The sequence below is a fragment of the Pelecanus crispus genome, chromosome 11, assembly GCF_030463565.1.
Source record: "Pelecanus crispus isolate bPelCri1 chromosome 11, bPelCri1.pri, whole genome shotgun sequence".
Lineage (NCBI taxonomy): Eukaryota > Metazoa > Chordata > Aves > Pelecaniformes > Pelecanidae > Pelecanus > Pelecanus crispus.
The window spans coordinates 23955734-23972236 of NC_134653.1; the positions used below are offsets into that span (position 1 = coordinate 23955734).

Below are 16503 nucleotides of genomic sequence, written 5' to 3' on the forward strand. Positions count from 1 at the left end.
AGCTTTGGCAGTGAATAACCCTCCACTTCTCCCTCGGTGGATTCTTCTTCCTTGTCACTCTGACTGCATCAGTCTAATCCAGAGAGGCATTTTGTGCCTGCAAATAACATATTCCCCTTGAACACACCCCTGTGGAGCTCTCTCAGACCAGTCTCCAAAGTACCCTTCACCTGCTCAGGCCCCTGTACTGATGCTGCTTCTTGCATCCCATGGGATGGCCGTTCTCCTTGTACGTGGTCCCAGCAGACAAACCCATGGCCCACATAAGAGTCTGCAGTCTCCTGGCAGATTTGAACTGTGTTTGGCCTCCAAATAAGATGCTGAGGCTGGAATCTGCCAGGTACTCTTTGGGCACGGCTGGAATGGATGCATCTGACGCTGGCTGAATCTCTAACGATGCCGATGGGACTTTGGGATCACTTGGATCCGTTCCCAGGTCTTTATCTGTCAATGCCTACTCAACAGCATTTACAAACCTTGTATTTCATAGGCCTCTCTACAAAGCTGTTCTGTGCAGCTTGCTCGGCTCATTAGTCCCTAATCCCAACATGGGGCACAGCCCAGTGACACTCTGACCTTCTGAAGGTGCAAGACGTTCCTCAATCAATGCTGCATGTTTGTCGGTGAGGCTTTTGTCCTCTTCCTTCAGTGCCATCCAAGCTCCCCTTTCTCATTTAGGAAGTGGTTTCTTGCGTTGATCATTCTGCAGTCACCCACTCTGGGCATGCTGGCCCCACTGACTCTCCGGGGAGTGCATCCCACCTTTTGAAGTTACTCCTTCTGCTTCCAACATTCCTGCTTTCTTCCTGAGCTCCGCTCCATCCTCTGCACCCTGCAAATTCCAGATCCTGCCTGATCCCTTCTCCTGCCTCTCCCTCAAATGCGTGCTGCTGTGCCAGACCTTGCCTTAACCCTTGAGGTGAGGAGACTGCAGCCAGCACGTTTTCCAACGTTGCAGACTCTGAGCTGCCCCAGGGGCATGATAGCAAGGAAATATTAACTTCTGAGGGTGCAATGCCCTCTGGAGTACAGTTTTCCATGGGGCAAAAGAAAGGTGGGGCAAGAGCCATTTACCCCAGCCTCTAGCACTGGAAGGAGGAGCAATGCGCAGTGGAGCCTTGCAGCTGTCTCCAAGGACACACCAGGAGAAGGGAAGAAAGTAAAAAGAAGGTATTTCTCTCCTGAAGCTCAGATCAAATGAGGTGTGCATGTATGAGCTTCCCATGCAGTCCCAAGCTCAAGTGTAGGGTTTTCAGCCACCAGGCCAAAGGCCTGGAAGGGGTCCATCTCCCATGGTCACAGCACAGGGTGCTGCTATTGGCATCATGGCACAAGAGCCATCATCAGAAGTGTGGACATCAGCATCCTTAATGGTTCATCCAAATTGGCCCCTAGGGATTGCAGCAGCTAGTGGTATCTCTCATCTCTGCTTGGGAAATCAGAGAGATTCTTGTGCCAAGCAAATTCAAAGGAGCGAAGTGACGAACTTTCTTTTTGCTCTTTTTTTTTTTTTTTTTTTCTTTTCGGAAAAGCTTTGGAGAAATTTCTCAAAGGGCTGTCTCAGCAACTTCCCTTCTGCTTCATCACTCTGAGCACTGCAACATCATCAAATTAGTCAAAAGAAAACAGTGGTGCCTCTCATTTCTCCAAACAGCCAGATGCTCTTTCCGAGGTGAGGCAGCATCCAAGGCTCTGCCTGTGCACCAGTGGGGGAGGGCAGGATTCCTCTTTCTTTTTTTAAGTAACAAATTTTGCTTTCAGAACAAAAGATGACCTCAAATGGGGTCCCTTCCCCAAAACCTGCTCTGGATCCAAAAGATTTGGTTATTGCTGAAATCGTATTTAATGGATCTGGCAGTGGGACCCAGGTCAGAAGGGATCTCTGGATCCTGGATCTGGCCTTTGGGAGAGTTCAGCCAAACAAGTGCCTCCGAGGACAGATCTTCAGCATTGCTTCCAGTTCTTCAAAGACACTAAAGTGGTAACTTAAAAATCCTGTTCAATGCCCCAAAGCACCCAGGTCAGGTCTGACCATGAGTCAGGAAGATTTCTCCAAAGGCTGCTGGGAGCTGAGGGCAAGCCTCCCTCTCCCCTATGTAGCTGCAGACAGGTCTGCTCCCACAGCAGCTCCCTGGAGGTGCGCAACCTGGCTGCCTTGAAACACCCCTCGGGGGAACTGTGCCCTCCCCATCGCCCACTGGGAACCTGTGAGAACAGCCCTTTGGGCTCTCCTGTCGATAAAGTGCTTTTGGAAACATTATCTGGAGGCTGAGATCGGGCACAGTGTTTTGGCCATCTCTGGCCAAGTCAAGAGATGAAAATAGCTGACCCAGAAGACCCTGTTCCTGTCTGAGCTCACAAACAAGGCAGTTACAAGAAATGGGCAGGAAATATTTGTAGAATAAAGCAGTTGATTTTTTAAAAAAATTTTTTCCCCATCTGGGGTGAGGCTGCAGCTGCTCTGAATGGGCTTTTCTCCTCCTGTGTCTCTCCAAAAGACAGAGCCGGATACTTCTGGGCAGCCTCATCCAGGAGAGGTCTGCACTAGCTCAGGGCAGGGGCATGCACCCGCAGCCCTGCGAGAGACGGACCACCTCACCCGACACTGAGCAAACTGCAGCACAACACCAGCACAGAGGCGAGAGATACAACCATGAGTTTAGTCTAATGGCTTTGTTGCAGCTACGCTTGACTGTGCTTTTATAGCAGAGACTGAGGGTGAGGGCAGCTCACGCAGCCATAAGTCCATAAGGAATAGCAACATGCAACCCGTTTCTGCCCCAGCTGCAAACATGCAATGGGATATGGAGCATTTGCTCCTGATCGTCCAACCCTTGATGCCCACCTGGACTTCACTGTTCCTCAGGATGGTGCAAGTCACTGTTGGGAGGTGCTCGAGGCCAGTGAATGGGAGCAGGGCCCCGCTCCAGCAATACGTGTAATACGCAAAGTAGCCAACTACAGCGATGACTTAATTCAAGCACCTGGTCTTTTCCGTGCTGTTGGCATAGGTACCAGCATTTATGGCTTTGCTGGTGTGCAGACAATGAGATTACGCGTGCAACCTCCTGGCCGAGACCTCCGACTGCTGCCGCCGATTGCTGGATTCCTCTCCGAGGTTCCCTCGTGCTGGCAGACACACATTTAGATGGGCTTGCAAACACCTTCCTTGAAATAATGGGTCATGCCAGGTGCCTGCAGGCGTATGCTCAGTGTCATTTTGGAGGCGCCTGTGGGATACCTGGCACGCTGGGGTCTGTCTGCCCAAGCCTCTCCTGTCTGCATAGAGGCAAACTCTGTGCCCCTGGAGAGGCACTGTGGTCCCCCAGGAGGCAGGTTCCTTCTGCTAAGTCCCAGGCACCAGTAAAGCCAAGGTATTTCTTCCATCACCTTCTGGATTTAGTGTTTGTGTCTTGATTTTGGGCCAGTTATGGGGAGCAGCACATTGGGGCTCATCAGCTATGAGAGATGGCTTGTGTATGCCCATAATTTCATGTGCTCAGTGGCTCTGTGGGCAGGACCTGCCTCCACTCTCCCTGATATGATGGGGCTCAGGGCAAGAGGTCAGGGATGTGTAGCTGTGGAAATTAATATTCTCTAGGAGGTTTAATAGCTGGCCTTGACTTAGGGGAAAGAGCCAGATGTGCTGAATGTTCCCTGCTAATTCTCTGTCTTGGTCCTGGGAATTCTCTGGATGGAGGTAGGCTGGACATGTCAAGAGACCCTGAGCTTCCCCTTTGGATGGGCTGGTAGAGGGCAGAGTGGGTACTGTATGGTTCATTGTTGTCCCCAGCCCTGGGACCTGCGTAGCCACCCGGTACTCCTGGCAGCACCGCCACCGTGTAGCAGAGAGCTGGGACCTCTGGGACCTGTTGTCTTTGGCTGCGGCTGTGCAATGCGGTGGGTAGGGTTTCTTGTGTTTTATCTGACTGAAACCCTTTCACATACTCGTAGGAGCCAAGTCACAAAAGAACAGCTTGCTTTTCCTGGGGGGGCGCATAGAAAACCCAGTAAAAACTGCCCCTATGGCACCTGTACCTCCTTGCTTTCACCAAGCTGGCCACAAAGCTTTTCCAGCCGCAACCAGGACACACCCTACGGTAGTCAATGTTTGGAAGGTGTCCAGGAGCCTAGTGTAATATTTTGACAGCTGAACATTGCTCTGTAAAGGCAGAAAAACTACAGAAAACTTAGAGCACAGGGAGATCATCTTTAAGTGAAGTAGTTTCCTTAAGCTGTACCTGAAGATATGAACTGGGGAGCAAGGAGGGTTGTGAAACTGAATTTATTTGTACATATGTGTCTTCCTGAGAGGGTGTCAAGAGCACTGTGTTGGTGTGAATTATGTCCTGAGTGCAAGTGTCCTACTTTGGTCAGTGCCCAAAGCCCACCGCCATTAATGGGAAGGCTCATTATTGACTTTAGTGAGCATCTGGAAGACTTTTAAGAACTGACAGCAGGAGCAAAACAATTGCCAGAATGCATTACCTCGATGGTCTGTTGAGCAAGGCTGAAGGCAGCGTGGCTGCAAGCCGCGGAGCTATGCCTGTCCTGGCCCATGGCCCCGTGCAGCCCAACCCACGGAGTTCCTTCCCATGTGTGGCCTCACCAGGGCAGTCGGTGCCTTTGGTGCGGATGCCGCAGCCTGCCTTGTCTGAATATCGCGCCTCTAAACCCCATTTGTTTTTCTCCTTTGAGAGAGCTCACATGGCAATGGTTTTCCATCACCTGCTTGGATGACATTTAACAGCCTCACCGACATCCTGTGGTACATTCCCCAGGCAAACGTGTGTGGTAGACTGTGTGCACCGTGAGTTACACCATTCTCACTGTGCAAGCCAGGGCAGCCAGCGCTGGGGACATCCTCAGTCCCCCAGCCTTACCAACATCCCCAGCTCCGTGGAGGCAATCCATCAATTTACTGGGGTAAAATCGCTTGCACTTGACGGCATTTGCAGCATCTGTAAAGGTCAGGAAGAGGAGAGAGGGAGCTGTCTCTTCCTCCTGGGAGCCACCTATTTTTCTTGGGTTTTTTCCCTTTCCTCTACTCATAAACACCAAGCTGCTCTGCAAACCCAGCTGGTTGTGCTGTGAGGTTTTGCTATGAGGTTTTGCTATGAGGTTTTGCAGCTGGAAGTGCATGTGGCTCTCCTTTCCCCTTCCATGCTTGTTCTCACAGGGCTCCAGCTTGGTTTTTGGGGTGCAGAGGTTCTGGCATGTAAACCCGCTAGAGCCAGTGCTGGGGCAGGGGTTTCCTGTTGTTTTGCAGGCACTGCACTCATCCGCGCAGTGAAATTTCTATTGTGTTTGGGTTGCCCTCACCACGGTGATTCATCGAAGCAGAGTGTTTCCTCCCCTCCTGCAAAGCGATGCATGAGTTTTCGCTCCTGTGGGAAGCAGATGGAGCAGGTCCTGGCGGCATCACTCCAGGACCTGGCCCCGTGGTCCCAGCACCCAGCTGCCCTCTAGCCCGCTGACCCAAATGGTTTTTAACCCTTCAGTTTCAGGGAAGGGGAAAACAAGCCGCAGAAAGCCTTACCAGCTCGGATGGAGAACGACCGTGTCTTTGGTGACCTGTGGGGGAAGAGCAACGTGCCTGTGGTCCTGAACAACCCCTACTCTGAAGTGGAGCAGGTAAGAGCCCATGGCTTGTGCTGCTTTGGTTGGGAAGGGGTCTTGGGGGTACGTGACCCATCCTGGTGGGCTCTCACACCACAGAGAACCTGCAAGGGCCACATGCACTACCCTGAAGACCTTTGATCCCAAGAGCTGGAGTTGATGGGGTGTGGAACCCATTTGGTCCCAAAGCCGAATTCCCCGTGGTTCAGCCAGCGTACAGGTCACTGGAGAATGATGCTCTTGATCTGAGGGGCCAGAGTGGGAGCACAACCAGGGACCAGGACTCTGAAACCTGCCTTGGGACTGTTGTCCCTTTTCGTGGCAAAAAGCCAAGTTGCATCGTTAAAGTCGTTTTGATTCATATGATGGTAATTCAACAGAGCACTTCAGATAATATGTTGTACAGTGCCTTTTCATCTCCTCACACTCCACGGACATAAATTCTCAGGCTTCCTTGCCAAAAGTGGATTAACTCCACATTTGTAGCAAAGCCAGAGACGTAAGGCAGATCCTGCCAGGCCAGAAAGATCACCTCGGGGAAAACATGACATGCGTGAGCACTTCCAAGCCTGTTTGGGCAAACGTGTCTGCCTGATGGGATTAACCAGTAGCAAGGCAGGACATGGGGGACCAGTCTGGGAACCATTTGGTCTCCTTGCCCCACCATATTTCTCAGGGTGACATAGTAAAGGCTGTTTTCCAAGGGAGGGGAGAAAAGTGATTTAGTGGTCACATGAAGACTTCCAAGAAAATCAGTATTTCCTCAGCTCAGGAATGTCCTCAGCAGATACCTCTGGCTGATGCCTCTTCCCAGCTCCAACAACCTGCTATGCAATGCTCCTCACTGACATGCCATGTGCAGACTACCACTGGGTGGGTGCCACTCGTGGTGTGGTTGACACCCAGATGTTGGCCCACCTGGCCTTGATACCCAGCAGTGTCCAGCAGCACCTCCCAGGCCATGGCTCTGCCAGTGGATGTTTTCCCATTTCACGGGCATTTTGCAAGATGCAAAGCCAGAAGCAGGGGGTGAGGTCACATGAGGTGACATGGTCCCTTCATGCCCATGGAGGTGATGTGGTCTTGGCTGTGGTGGTTTACCTCTGCCCACACCCTCATTCCCCCTGTGCCAGGAGTACCGCTGTTTCTCCTGGGACTCCTGAGCAGAACAATGTTCACGTGCACTTTTGCAGCACGCACTGTGTTGGAGGCTCGTGAGACATGCAAGACCTGCTGTGCAGGTGCACACGCAGGGCAGCTGAGATACTCCTGACCATGCTAGACTTGCTTCATGGTTTTAACCAACCTGGTTGGGTGCTTAGATGCAGTTGGGAGCGATTTCCATCCTCAGCTCCCCGGCTGCAGCTCAGGATTGCGGCCAGGTCTCCCAGCAGCATAGACAGCCTTACAGTGGGTATCATCCTACATTGGCACACACAAATGGATGCATCCAAGAGCTGCAACACACTTTGTTCAGCTACTGGACAGACATCCCCGGGCAGCCCCATGTCCCGCTGCACAGTTTATGCACTGTAGCATGTATCACAAGCCTGTCTCACCCAAGAACAGGTCACTGCTCTGGTCCCTTTTCCCCAGCTCTGAAAAGACACTGTCTTTCTGCCTCCTTTGCTAAGCTCCTCGCATGTATGTGTCTGTTACTATAAGCACTTTATAACCTTCTGTGTTCAGAGCTTAATTTCTCTCCATGTTAGGGCTGCCAAAACCCCCAGTCTTAAGCTGCTATTAAACCCTTTAATTTTTTTTTCACTAGATGTGCAGCTTTCTTGTTATCCTTCTTATCTCCAAATTGCTATGTATGCTCTTTTGGAAGCAGTTTGGTTTTTCCCCCATGCTCCCTGCAGCCATTCCCCAGGGCTGCATGCAGTCAAGGCAACTGAACTTCTTATAAGCTGCAATAAATACTGTTAACACAGGGGCAAGTCAAGCCAAGTGTGAACTTTTTATACATGTTGTTCTTTAAAGCAGGATTTGGTGGATTCACTTGGCCAGGTGGGGAATGCTCACTGAGGCTTGTAACAAAGTGCTGAAAGACCCATTGGGCATTCATCCCTATCCCTCTTTTTGCAAAATAGTGCAGCGTGTTTTATTTGTTTCCCAGGAGCCCAATGCCCCTGGCCCTAAACCTGACCGGTGGAAAGATGCTGTGACTGCACCAGCCCAGGTCCTGTGTGAGTCATATTTCAGTCCATATGGATTGATTTGTTAGGAGCTCCAGGGTAACCAGGGGGAGTGTGTGTCCGTGTAGCTAGCAGGGGAAGGGAGTCATATCAGCTCCACGCTTGTAAGGATGATTTACAGCTTTATAAAAGCGAAAAACACACTTTCAACTAGCAGGGTTAATGCAGTCTGGAAGGAAATGTCAGCATGCCAATATATCCGTGACCTGGACTAATGCTGCAGACCTCGCCCTCCCATAGTCAATGCATTGCAGCAGGGCAATATATGCCATTGCTGCAGGGACTCACGAAGCCCAACTGGGATGCAGGTGGAAGGCTGAGGACCTGTAGAGCCCATTTGGGTCTGCAAAAAGGGAGATGGTGCCTGCCATTCTGGCCCCAAGAAGTGCCTGGGGCTGGGTGCATTTCTTCCCTGTGTCTGTAAGAGCTGCAGACAGCTCGCAAGCTGCACACTGACGATAAGTGCCAACACACTCCCTTGTAAAAGATGTTTGCATAATGCATGTGCGCCCCGACTGCTACGTTAGTCTCTCCATTTGTCCCATTCTTGAGTCACTAATATCACAGCTGCTTAATTAAAACATGAAAGGATCTCACACAACCTCCCTGACAGAACCAGGGGTAATATTTGGCTTCAGCTTTGCCATGCAAGGAAGGCATAAACACACACACACACACACACACAGAGCTCTTTCTCAGTCTCTTCTGGGCGTCACTCTCCACAGCTGCTCTGCGATACGGCTGCCAGACCTGGCACCTCTGCTTCTTGTAGGTGGTGTAGCCTCGGCTGCTCTAGCCCGGCTGGCATCCCACGGATTCAGCATGCATCTGCACCATGGCCCTCTTTCAGCAAAGATTCAAACTTTGCCAGTTCCTGCAAGGAAAAGACAAAAAGGAAAGGGAACAGCTTTGAGAGAGGTTTAAGGTAGAACATCTGTAGGCAGATGTTAAGCAGCCAATGTCCACCAGCTTGGACCAGGAGCTTGCTCACTCCAAGGATGGGGTCATTGCTACATCTGGATTCATTACATGCTCTTGGGCCATACCTGCTCTAGCAAGATGTTGTTTAGCAGCACACCTCCTAACCTGCAATGAAGCCCTGTCAGCAAATCAAAACCAACTCAGAATAAAAAAGTGGTGCTGGATACAACCAACACTTTCTGCTTGGTACTTCTAATTTCCATCTGGCAGGTAGAGGTACAGGTGAGGATCAGTTTTATTTGCATTTTTGAGTAGCACTTTTCAGCTATGTTTTACCAATCTCACAGAGCTGCTCTGAGCAATCATGCTCAGAAGGAAGGTGGCAGATTATCCCCTTGGTCCTAAGGGTGGCTCAGGTTGGTTCAGGGAGCACGGGATGCAGTTAGTGGCTCAGGAATGGTTTAATTCTCTTGAAAGAGTAAAACAAGCAGAAAAAAATGACCAGGAACTGCCACTGCCACAATTCAGGTCAGATTCCCCAAAACTGAAAAAACAAATGAACTATAAAACAGTGCTGTTCCAGGACTACATTTAGGAGGTTCTTTTTATTTACTACTGGTTTTGAGCTCCATATGAAGTCTTATATTTGTTTTCCGCAGCATGGAAAGGGGAAGCTGAGATCCACTGTGTGGTCATCTGGCTTCAGGGGCTGGCACTTCAAAACACTCCTTGGGAAGATCACAGGATTTGTGACATGAGGGATGTCACAGAGACAGCATAGCCTGAAGGCATGCAGAGAGCAGCTTTTGGAAACTGTGAGGACCAAAGAGGGTCCTACTGAAGGGTCAGGTTGTAAAGCTCTCCCTTCCCCCCCATCCTCTGTCTGTTGCTCCCAGCATATGTTTTCAGTACATGGTATTACACTGTGAACCTCAGGCTGCTTGGCAGCAAAATCCCTATCTTCCAGGAAAAAAAGTGTGGAGCATATGGTAAAAACAAGGACTGGGAAAAAAATATGGCCAACATTGCCACCACGGCAATGCAGTGGTGTCTGCTCAGCCCAGGCATCAGTCTCGCACTCTCTGCATTGGAAAAGCTGAGCAATCCTCTGTCTGGCAAAGTGAGAACAAGTTAGACATGGAGCCTCATCTGCTTTTGTCATCCTTGTGGCCCCTGTTGCTTTCCCTCCTGGGTTTGCTCATCAGCAAAAGTGCTTGTTCTGAAACAAGAGCTTCTTCCACCATGTGCTGGCTTTTCTTCAGTTGATCCTTCAGGCTGTAATGCTGGATTTGTACTATTGCTGCTAGTCGATGAGCTGCAACTGTGACGAGCCCAGAACCACCAAAAAGGAGGGTGAGACTCTGCACAGGTCTGCTGAAGGCAGTGCCATCCTTAAAAAAACCTTGCAGATGGATTAGAAAGGGACACAGGACACAAAAGGTAGGCTACATCAAAACTCAGTCCAAGCCCAGGTCTACTTTGCAGAGATGCAAACTTTCAAGCAATGCCAAATATAAGCAGGTTTTGACAGGACACTCTGGTGTGGGATCAGGTCTCCCCTTGAAACCTGCAGCAACACCGTTGTGGTTGCAGTGACAGAATTACACCCTGCTATAAGATCTGATTCTTAAAAGAAATGTCTCTGCTTTCCAGGGCCACTGAGGATCTTGCTGTCCCATGATACACTGGCAGACACTGATTGCTCTTTAAGTTTTTAAGTGCTTGGGGTGAATAAGGGTCACAGTAGAAATACTAGATATTATCTGTGAAAACATGTGCAAACACAAGCACTTGCAGCCAGCTCTTCTCGTTACAAACTCTGTCAGCTGAGGCTCTTCCTTATGTTGGCATATAACTCAAGATGTGCTAGATGAGCACACCCTGATGCAGAGTATCAGGGAGGGCTGGAGATTCAGAGCTGAGACTGAAGTAATCCAACTATGTATAATTCAGCAGCCCTTCCACTTGCATAATTTATCCATCCTTATTCCTACGATCTTCCAGCGTTGATATCAAAGGAGATGTGCCTTTGGCTTGCTCAGAGGAACGATATGCTGTTCGCTGTATCTCACAGTGCTCGTATTAGTGAGGCAGAGCTTGGCACGTGTAAACCTGAGCAGGTGATGCTCCTTAAAAAGAAACATGAATATACTTTAGAGAGGTAAGTCTTCCACTGGGAAACTTGAACACAACATTCTCCTAAGTCACTTCTGTCTCTGTTTTTTAACTCCTCTTCTAGAGGTTTGGTTGTTCTGTACACAGAGATGACTTCTCAGTTGCATTAAGAGTTGGTTGCTCCATTGTAGGATGCCAAATCCTGCCAATATTTGGATCATATACCTTGTCTTGCTATATTATCACTAGGATTTAAGCACAGGCATCCAATACTACAAGATGCTGCTTGTTATTGTGGCCTTTTTCCTGTATCTCATTGATGAATACTAACCTTGTGCTTGGTCTTCACTGTTGTCCAGCCACTGCCATCCGGACGGCAGTCCCCAACTAAGAACACAGTGAATGGAAGTCCCTCCAAATGCCAGCGGTTTGTCAAAATCAAGAACTGGGAGACAGGCTCTGTGCTTCACGACACTCTGCACCTCAAAACAGCGATGGTGAGTAGAGTTGATAGGACTGGCCAAAAGTTGTCTGAGCATAATTGAGTCAATCACAGTGTTCCAAGATGGACTCACCAGGGAGTGCAGAACTGGATGAATTCAGGCCAGTCTTTTGTCTCCAGTGATGTCTGAGTTTCAAACCTCTGGTGCAATAAACTGGGTGAGAGGGAAGCCAATCTGGGATAAATGAGGAAAAGCATATGACTTTATGCCAAGCTGGGGAAAGAATCTAGTGAGCTCCAATTGTCTGTATTGCATGGGACAAGAGATGACTGCACATGCTTGAGCTGTCTTACACAACATTACTGATAGGTATGAAAACAAATAAACTGGAAACGTACCTGTTTGCCAAAGATGCCATCAACTTCTGCATAGCTAATTTTGACTTCCCCCAGCTCATGTAACCAAAAGTGCTGCATTAACCCAGGACACACTTACCTCATTCTGTCTCATCAGGCCACTGCGTGCACTGAGCAGATCTGCATGGGCTCAGTAATGACCCCTAGCCAGCACATCCGCAAGTCAGAAGATACCAGGACAAAAGAGGAGGTGCTCCTCTTGGCTAAAGACTTCATTGACCAGTACTACTCCTCCATAAAGAGGTAAGCATTGACTGGAGAAGGTCGCAGGCCCTGGCTGCTGCTTGTGCTGAGGTGTTACATATGATCTGATCTTTCACACTTGTGAAAGTCAAGCAGGGTGAGGCTGTGGTGCTCCACATTCAGCTGCTGCTTCAGGGGAATTTCATTCCTAGCATTTGTTGTGTGCCTCTGTGCAAATTACTGACCTCTCCCATTTGCACTTGGTCATCTGTTATCTGAAAGCACACACGTGCATGTGTGTATGTGCACACGTGTTTAAGATAGAAAGAACTCATGCCCAGGTGGAGAGCAGCAGGATTCCCTGTCTTCCACCTGGGTTGGTGATTGCCATCTCCTCCATTCCCCACACATGCAGATCTGGCTCCAAGGCCCACATGGAAAGGCTGGAGGAAGTGACCAAGGAGATTGAAGCCACTGATACCTACCAGCTGCGTGACACAGAACTGATCTATGGAGCCAAGCATGCCTGGAGAAATGCAGCCCGCTGTGTGGGCAGGATTCAGTGGTCCAAGCTGCAGGTGAGCACCAGCACAGCTGGAGACAGCTGGCACATTGCCTGCCAAAGGATGCACTGGAGTTTTGGAGAGGCAAAACTTGCTCTTCAAATACCCAGGGAAGCACAGCACAGGTACAGTTGGGGGTATTCAGCACACCCCAGCTATGCTCTCCTTGACAGCTTTGGGGATGCATGGGCTGGGAAGCCAGCAGGAGCTGGAAAAGCATCTGTGGGGTAGGTGCAGCCAAGGTGTCTGTGTCTGAAATGGGGCCAATGGGAAGCTGGCACTCTAGAGAAGATTTTCCAAAATCAGATACTGCTCCAATATCTTACATGCTGCTTCCAAAACTATTGCTTTGCCTGGAGAGAGGCAGCAGCACACGCTCAATCTTGGTACAGAGATGCTATGGCAGGAGAAGATTTGGCTCAGTGCCCTTTTAACTAGCTGGAAGTTTAGGGGAGGATCTGAATTAGTGATCTGTAGCTGAATCCCTTGGTACGGAGTTGACTTCTCCCTCTGTAACCTGGAGCACATCTCAAGTGCTGCTGAGTAATTCTTGTGGCTGCTTCACACAGGGTATAAGCACTGCCTGGGGCCAGGAGGCTGGGCCTCCTTCACTCCCAGCTCAGCCTTCAGCTCTTCTCTTTCACTGTTTCTTTTGGCCTATGTGAACCTTGGGAGGAGCTGTTTCTGCAAGAAGTTGTCTTCAAGCCTCCTGTTGACCCTCTTTCCTGGTTTCCCCATACTTGTGTAGATACCCCATCCCTGGAAACAGTCAAGGTCAGGTTAGACAGGGCTCTGAGCTGCCTGGTCTAGTTGAAGATATGCCTGCTGAATTGCAGGAGGGTTGGATTAGACAACTTTTAAAGGTCCCTTCCAACCCAAACCATTCTATGATTCTGTGATTCCCCATCCTCTCAGTAGATCTCAGGCCTGACTGATACCTGTCCTATTTCAGCTTTGAGTCTTGATCTGCAAGAGACAAAGAGCAGAGGCCAAAACTGTTGGTGGATAAGCCAGGAACAGCAGCAGGTTGAGAGCACTGGACTGAGGAGGTTTTTGCCTGAGCAGCAGCAGACTCACCTCTCCAAAGCAGAAGGGGCAGCTGGATTAGACATCCACGTGTTGTAAAGGCAGGGAACACATAATTAATGGAGCTTTAGTTACCTAAAAAGTCACGGTGGCCTCTAGGGCTTTCCCTGTGCTGTGTTTCTTCTCCTTGGCTCTGCCCTAGGAGTTGGAGCATCCTGTAGCATTGCCACAATTGCTTCCACTGTTTGATGTTCCAGGTGTTTGATGCCCGGGACTGCACCACAGCCCATGGGATGTTCAATTATATCTGCAACCACATCAAATATGCCACCAACAAAGGAAACCTCAGGTGAGCCACCAGGTGACCAGAGTTTATATCTGAAGGCCTCTGGACATGTGTCAACCCAGCTCTGGGCCCTGCTGACGCTGGCACCTTTAGCAGCCACTGCACAACAGGATGGTTGTAGCCAGCACCTGTCCTGGGGAGCGTTAGAAGGACCTGATATCAGGGGAAGGTGTCCTGCTGGTCCAAGTATATCTCTTCCCTCTGTGTGACTGCAAAGGGCAGACTTTCCAATTATTTTTCTTTTGCTATATTCTGCATCAAATGCAGAGCACAGGCTGCTCTTCAGATCTATCTGAAACCCCATGTTAGCAGCCAGCTTCTGCCTGGAGCTGAATTGCTGGAAACACCCCAAATTCCAGAGCTGGACTGCACCTGGCCATGACTTCTTCTGGTGAAGTAAATAGAATAAATATTTGAGTCTTGTCCAGGGCACCAGCAGAGGTGGTGCACAGCGTGGTGGCAAGCAGGGGAAGCACGTTTCCCCTGCAACACTTTGCTGTTCCTCTGATGACCCCTGTCCTGTGCCCTTGCAACATCCTCAGCATTCACCAGTGCTGCTTCTTCCTTCCAGATCTGCTATTACCATCTTCCCACAGCGGACGGACAGCAAGCACGATTTCCGCATATGGAATGCCCAGCTCATCCGCTACGCTGGCTACAAGCAGCCCGACGGCACTATCCTGGGAGACCCCGCAAATGTGGAGCTGACGGAGGTACTGGCTGAAGCCATCCTTCCTGGGCACCATGGGCATGGGGCTGGTAGGGGCATGCAGAAGCTCTGACCATCCCAGGAGTGAGAAGCATGCTGGGCCAAGCAGGGTTTATCGCACCCACTGCAGTGCCACAGAGTGAAGCTGGATTTGTCTCACCCTCAGATATTTTCCCAGGAATGAGAGCTGTTTCCACACAGCAGGAGTTGGTCATAGCCGCACCAGAAGACTCTTATCGCACTTTGCTTTTGCTGAGAAGAGGTCACTTAGTGGTGCTGAGGGAATTGTTGGAGGAGGACATGTGGGCCCACTGCTGACCTGGGCCAGTGGGAATCAGAAATTAGATTTGCCTTTTGTCACTGCCTGTTGGTGCTGCCCACAGAGCACCAGTGCTCTGCTCAGCTCTTCCCAAACTCCTCTGCTTTTCTCACCTATTTTCTCCTTCACCATTACAGGCACAAATAGGGTAAGCAGCTTTTTCAGAGCCATGATCCTACCTGGGGATCTTGTTCTAGGCTCATTTTCAGCCCAAATCCCCCTTACAAGGCCACAGGTTGGTGTGACGGGGAACCCCATGTCGTAGCTCCCTTGGATGGAGGTTATTACTCAATAGTAAGGGCTGAGCAGAGATGCTGTTAGGAGACACCGCTCAGTACCTTGCAACTCCCTGCCCATAATGCCTGAAGAGCAGGTGATCTGCTGGGACTTCTAAACCCCACCTTTGTTCTGCCTGTAGATCTGCATTCAGCAAGGGTGGAAGGCACCACACGGGCGCTTTGATATCCTGCCTCTGCTCCTCCAAGCCAACGGCAACGATCCAGAGCTCTTCGAAATCCCACCAGAGCTTGTGCTGGAAGTTCCCATCCGGCATCCCAAGTAAGCCCTGAAACTGTTCAAGGGGATCAGTAGGACTCAGCTCCTCTGGTTTCACCCTAAGCCATCTCCTGTGCTTTGCCTTTCCTTGTTGTGGCTTGGGTGCTTTACCCAAGACCCTCTTCCAGATCTTCCCTCCACTCTGATGTAAAGCTAGCAGAGTCTGGAGGTGGAAAGCAAGTTTTGTCCTTGTCTCAGGGCTGGTTTCCCTTTCCTTGAAGCCTCCCAGGACTTACGCCATTCTGTAATGCTCCTGATATATTGCTTTCTCCCCATAAACAGCCCCTAAGGGAGATATTGCCTCCAGAAACAGTTCTGCTCACATGTCCTTCAGCCTGGTGGCTGGTAGCAAAGTAACCTCCTCCATTCCCCTGCCTTCACTGGGCAGGGGGGCTCTAGCTGATTGCCTAACCCTGTTGTATCCTGGCAGGTTTGAGTGGTTTAAGGACCTGGGCCTGAAGTGGTATGGTTTGCCAGCAGTTTCCAACATGCTCCTCGAGATTGGTGGCTTGGAGTTTTCTGCCTGCCCCTTCAGCGGCTGGTACATGGGCACAGAGATTGGGGTCCGGGACTATTGTGACAACTCTCGCTACAACATACTGGAGGTAATTCCTCCTCCTCAAGGAGGCTAGGCACTCCTGGGGTGCAGCAGGTGTGTGTGAAGTTACTGGAGAGCAGGCAGGACACTGGGAGAGTGTTTTCCTGGGTGGGAGAGTACAGGACATCCAAGTCTCCCATAGAGAGCAGTTATGTACTCCTGGAGCCACATGGCCAAGGGTGTGATGGTCTGGCAAGTTTTTTTGTGTCCTATGGGGCCAGCTAGTATCTAACACAGCAAGTGTGAGGCCTGTTGAGCTCCCCACAGACTTCTCAAAGCATCTTATGGATCAGCAGGCACCTGGTCATGTGCTTGACTGAGGTCAAGTGCAAAGACATAGTGGGGCTGAGAGGGTGCTGAGGCACTTGGTGACTCGTCAGGGACATGCCTCCTCATGGGGACCCTCCAGCTGGCCACTCTGGAGCATTCTGCCGTGGCTTGGGGACTTTCCACAGTGGGGACAGGGTGAGTCAGAGACAAAGCCAAGCCATG

General features: G+C 50.3%; 1 protein-coding gene across 1 annotated transcript in view; it reads left to right on the plus strand.

The window, feature by feature from the left end:
- The window catches only part of NOS1 (nitric oxide synthase 1), a 39048-nt gene that overhangs the window by 4764 nt on the left and 17781 nt on the right, over positions 1 to 16503 (plus strand). Inside the window, exons 2-9 of the mRNA XM_009480289.2 lie at positions 5508 to 5634; positions 11213 to 11350; positions 11810 to 11955; positions 12311 to 12473; positions 13742 to 13833; positions 14402 to 14543; positions 15277 to 15416; positions 15844 to 16018. Of these exons, the coding sequence (XP_009478564.1) occupies positions 5508 to 5634; positions 11213 to 11350; positions 11810 to 11955; positions 12311 to 12473; positions 13742 to 13833; positions 14402 to 14543; positions 15277 to 15416; positions 15844 to 16018 (1123 nt within the window). The remainder of the gene's footprint in view (positions 1 to 5507; positions 5635 to 11212; positions 11351 to 11809; positions 11956 to 12310; positions 12474 to 13741; positions 13834 to 14401; positions 14544 to 15276; positions 15417 to 15843; positions 16019 to 16503) is intronic.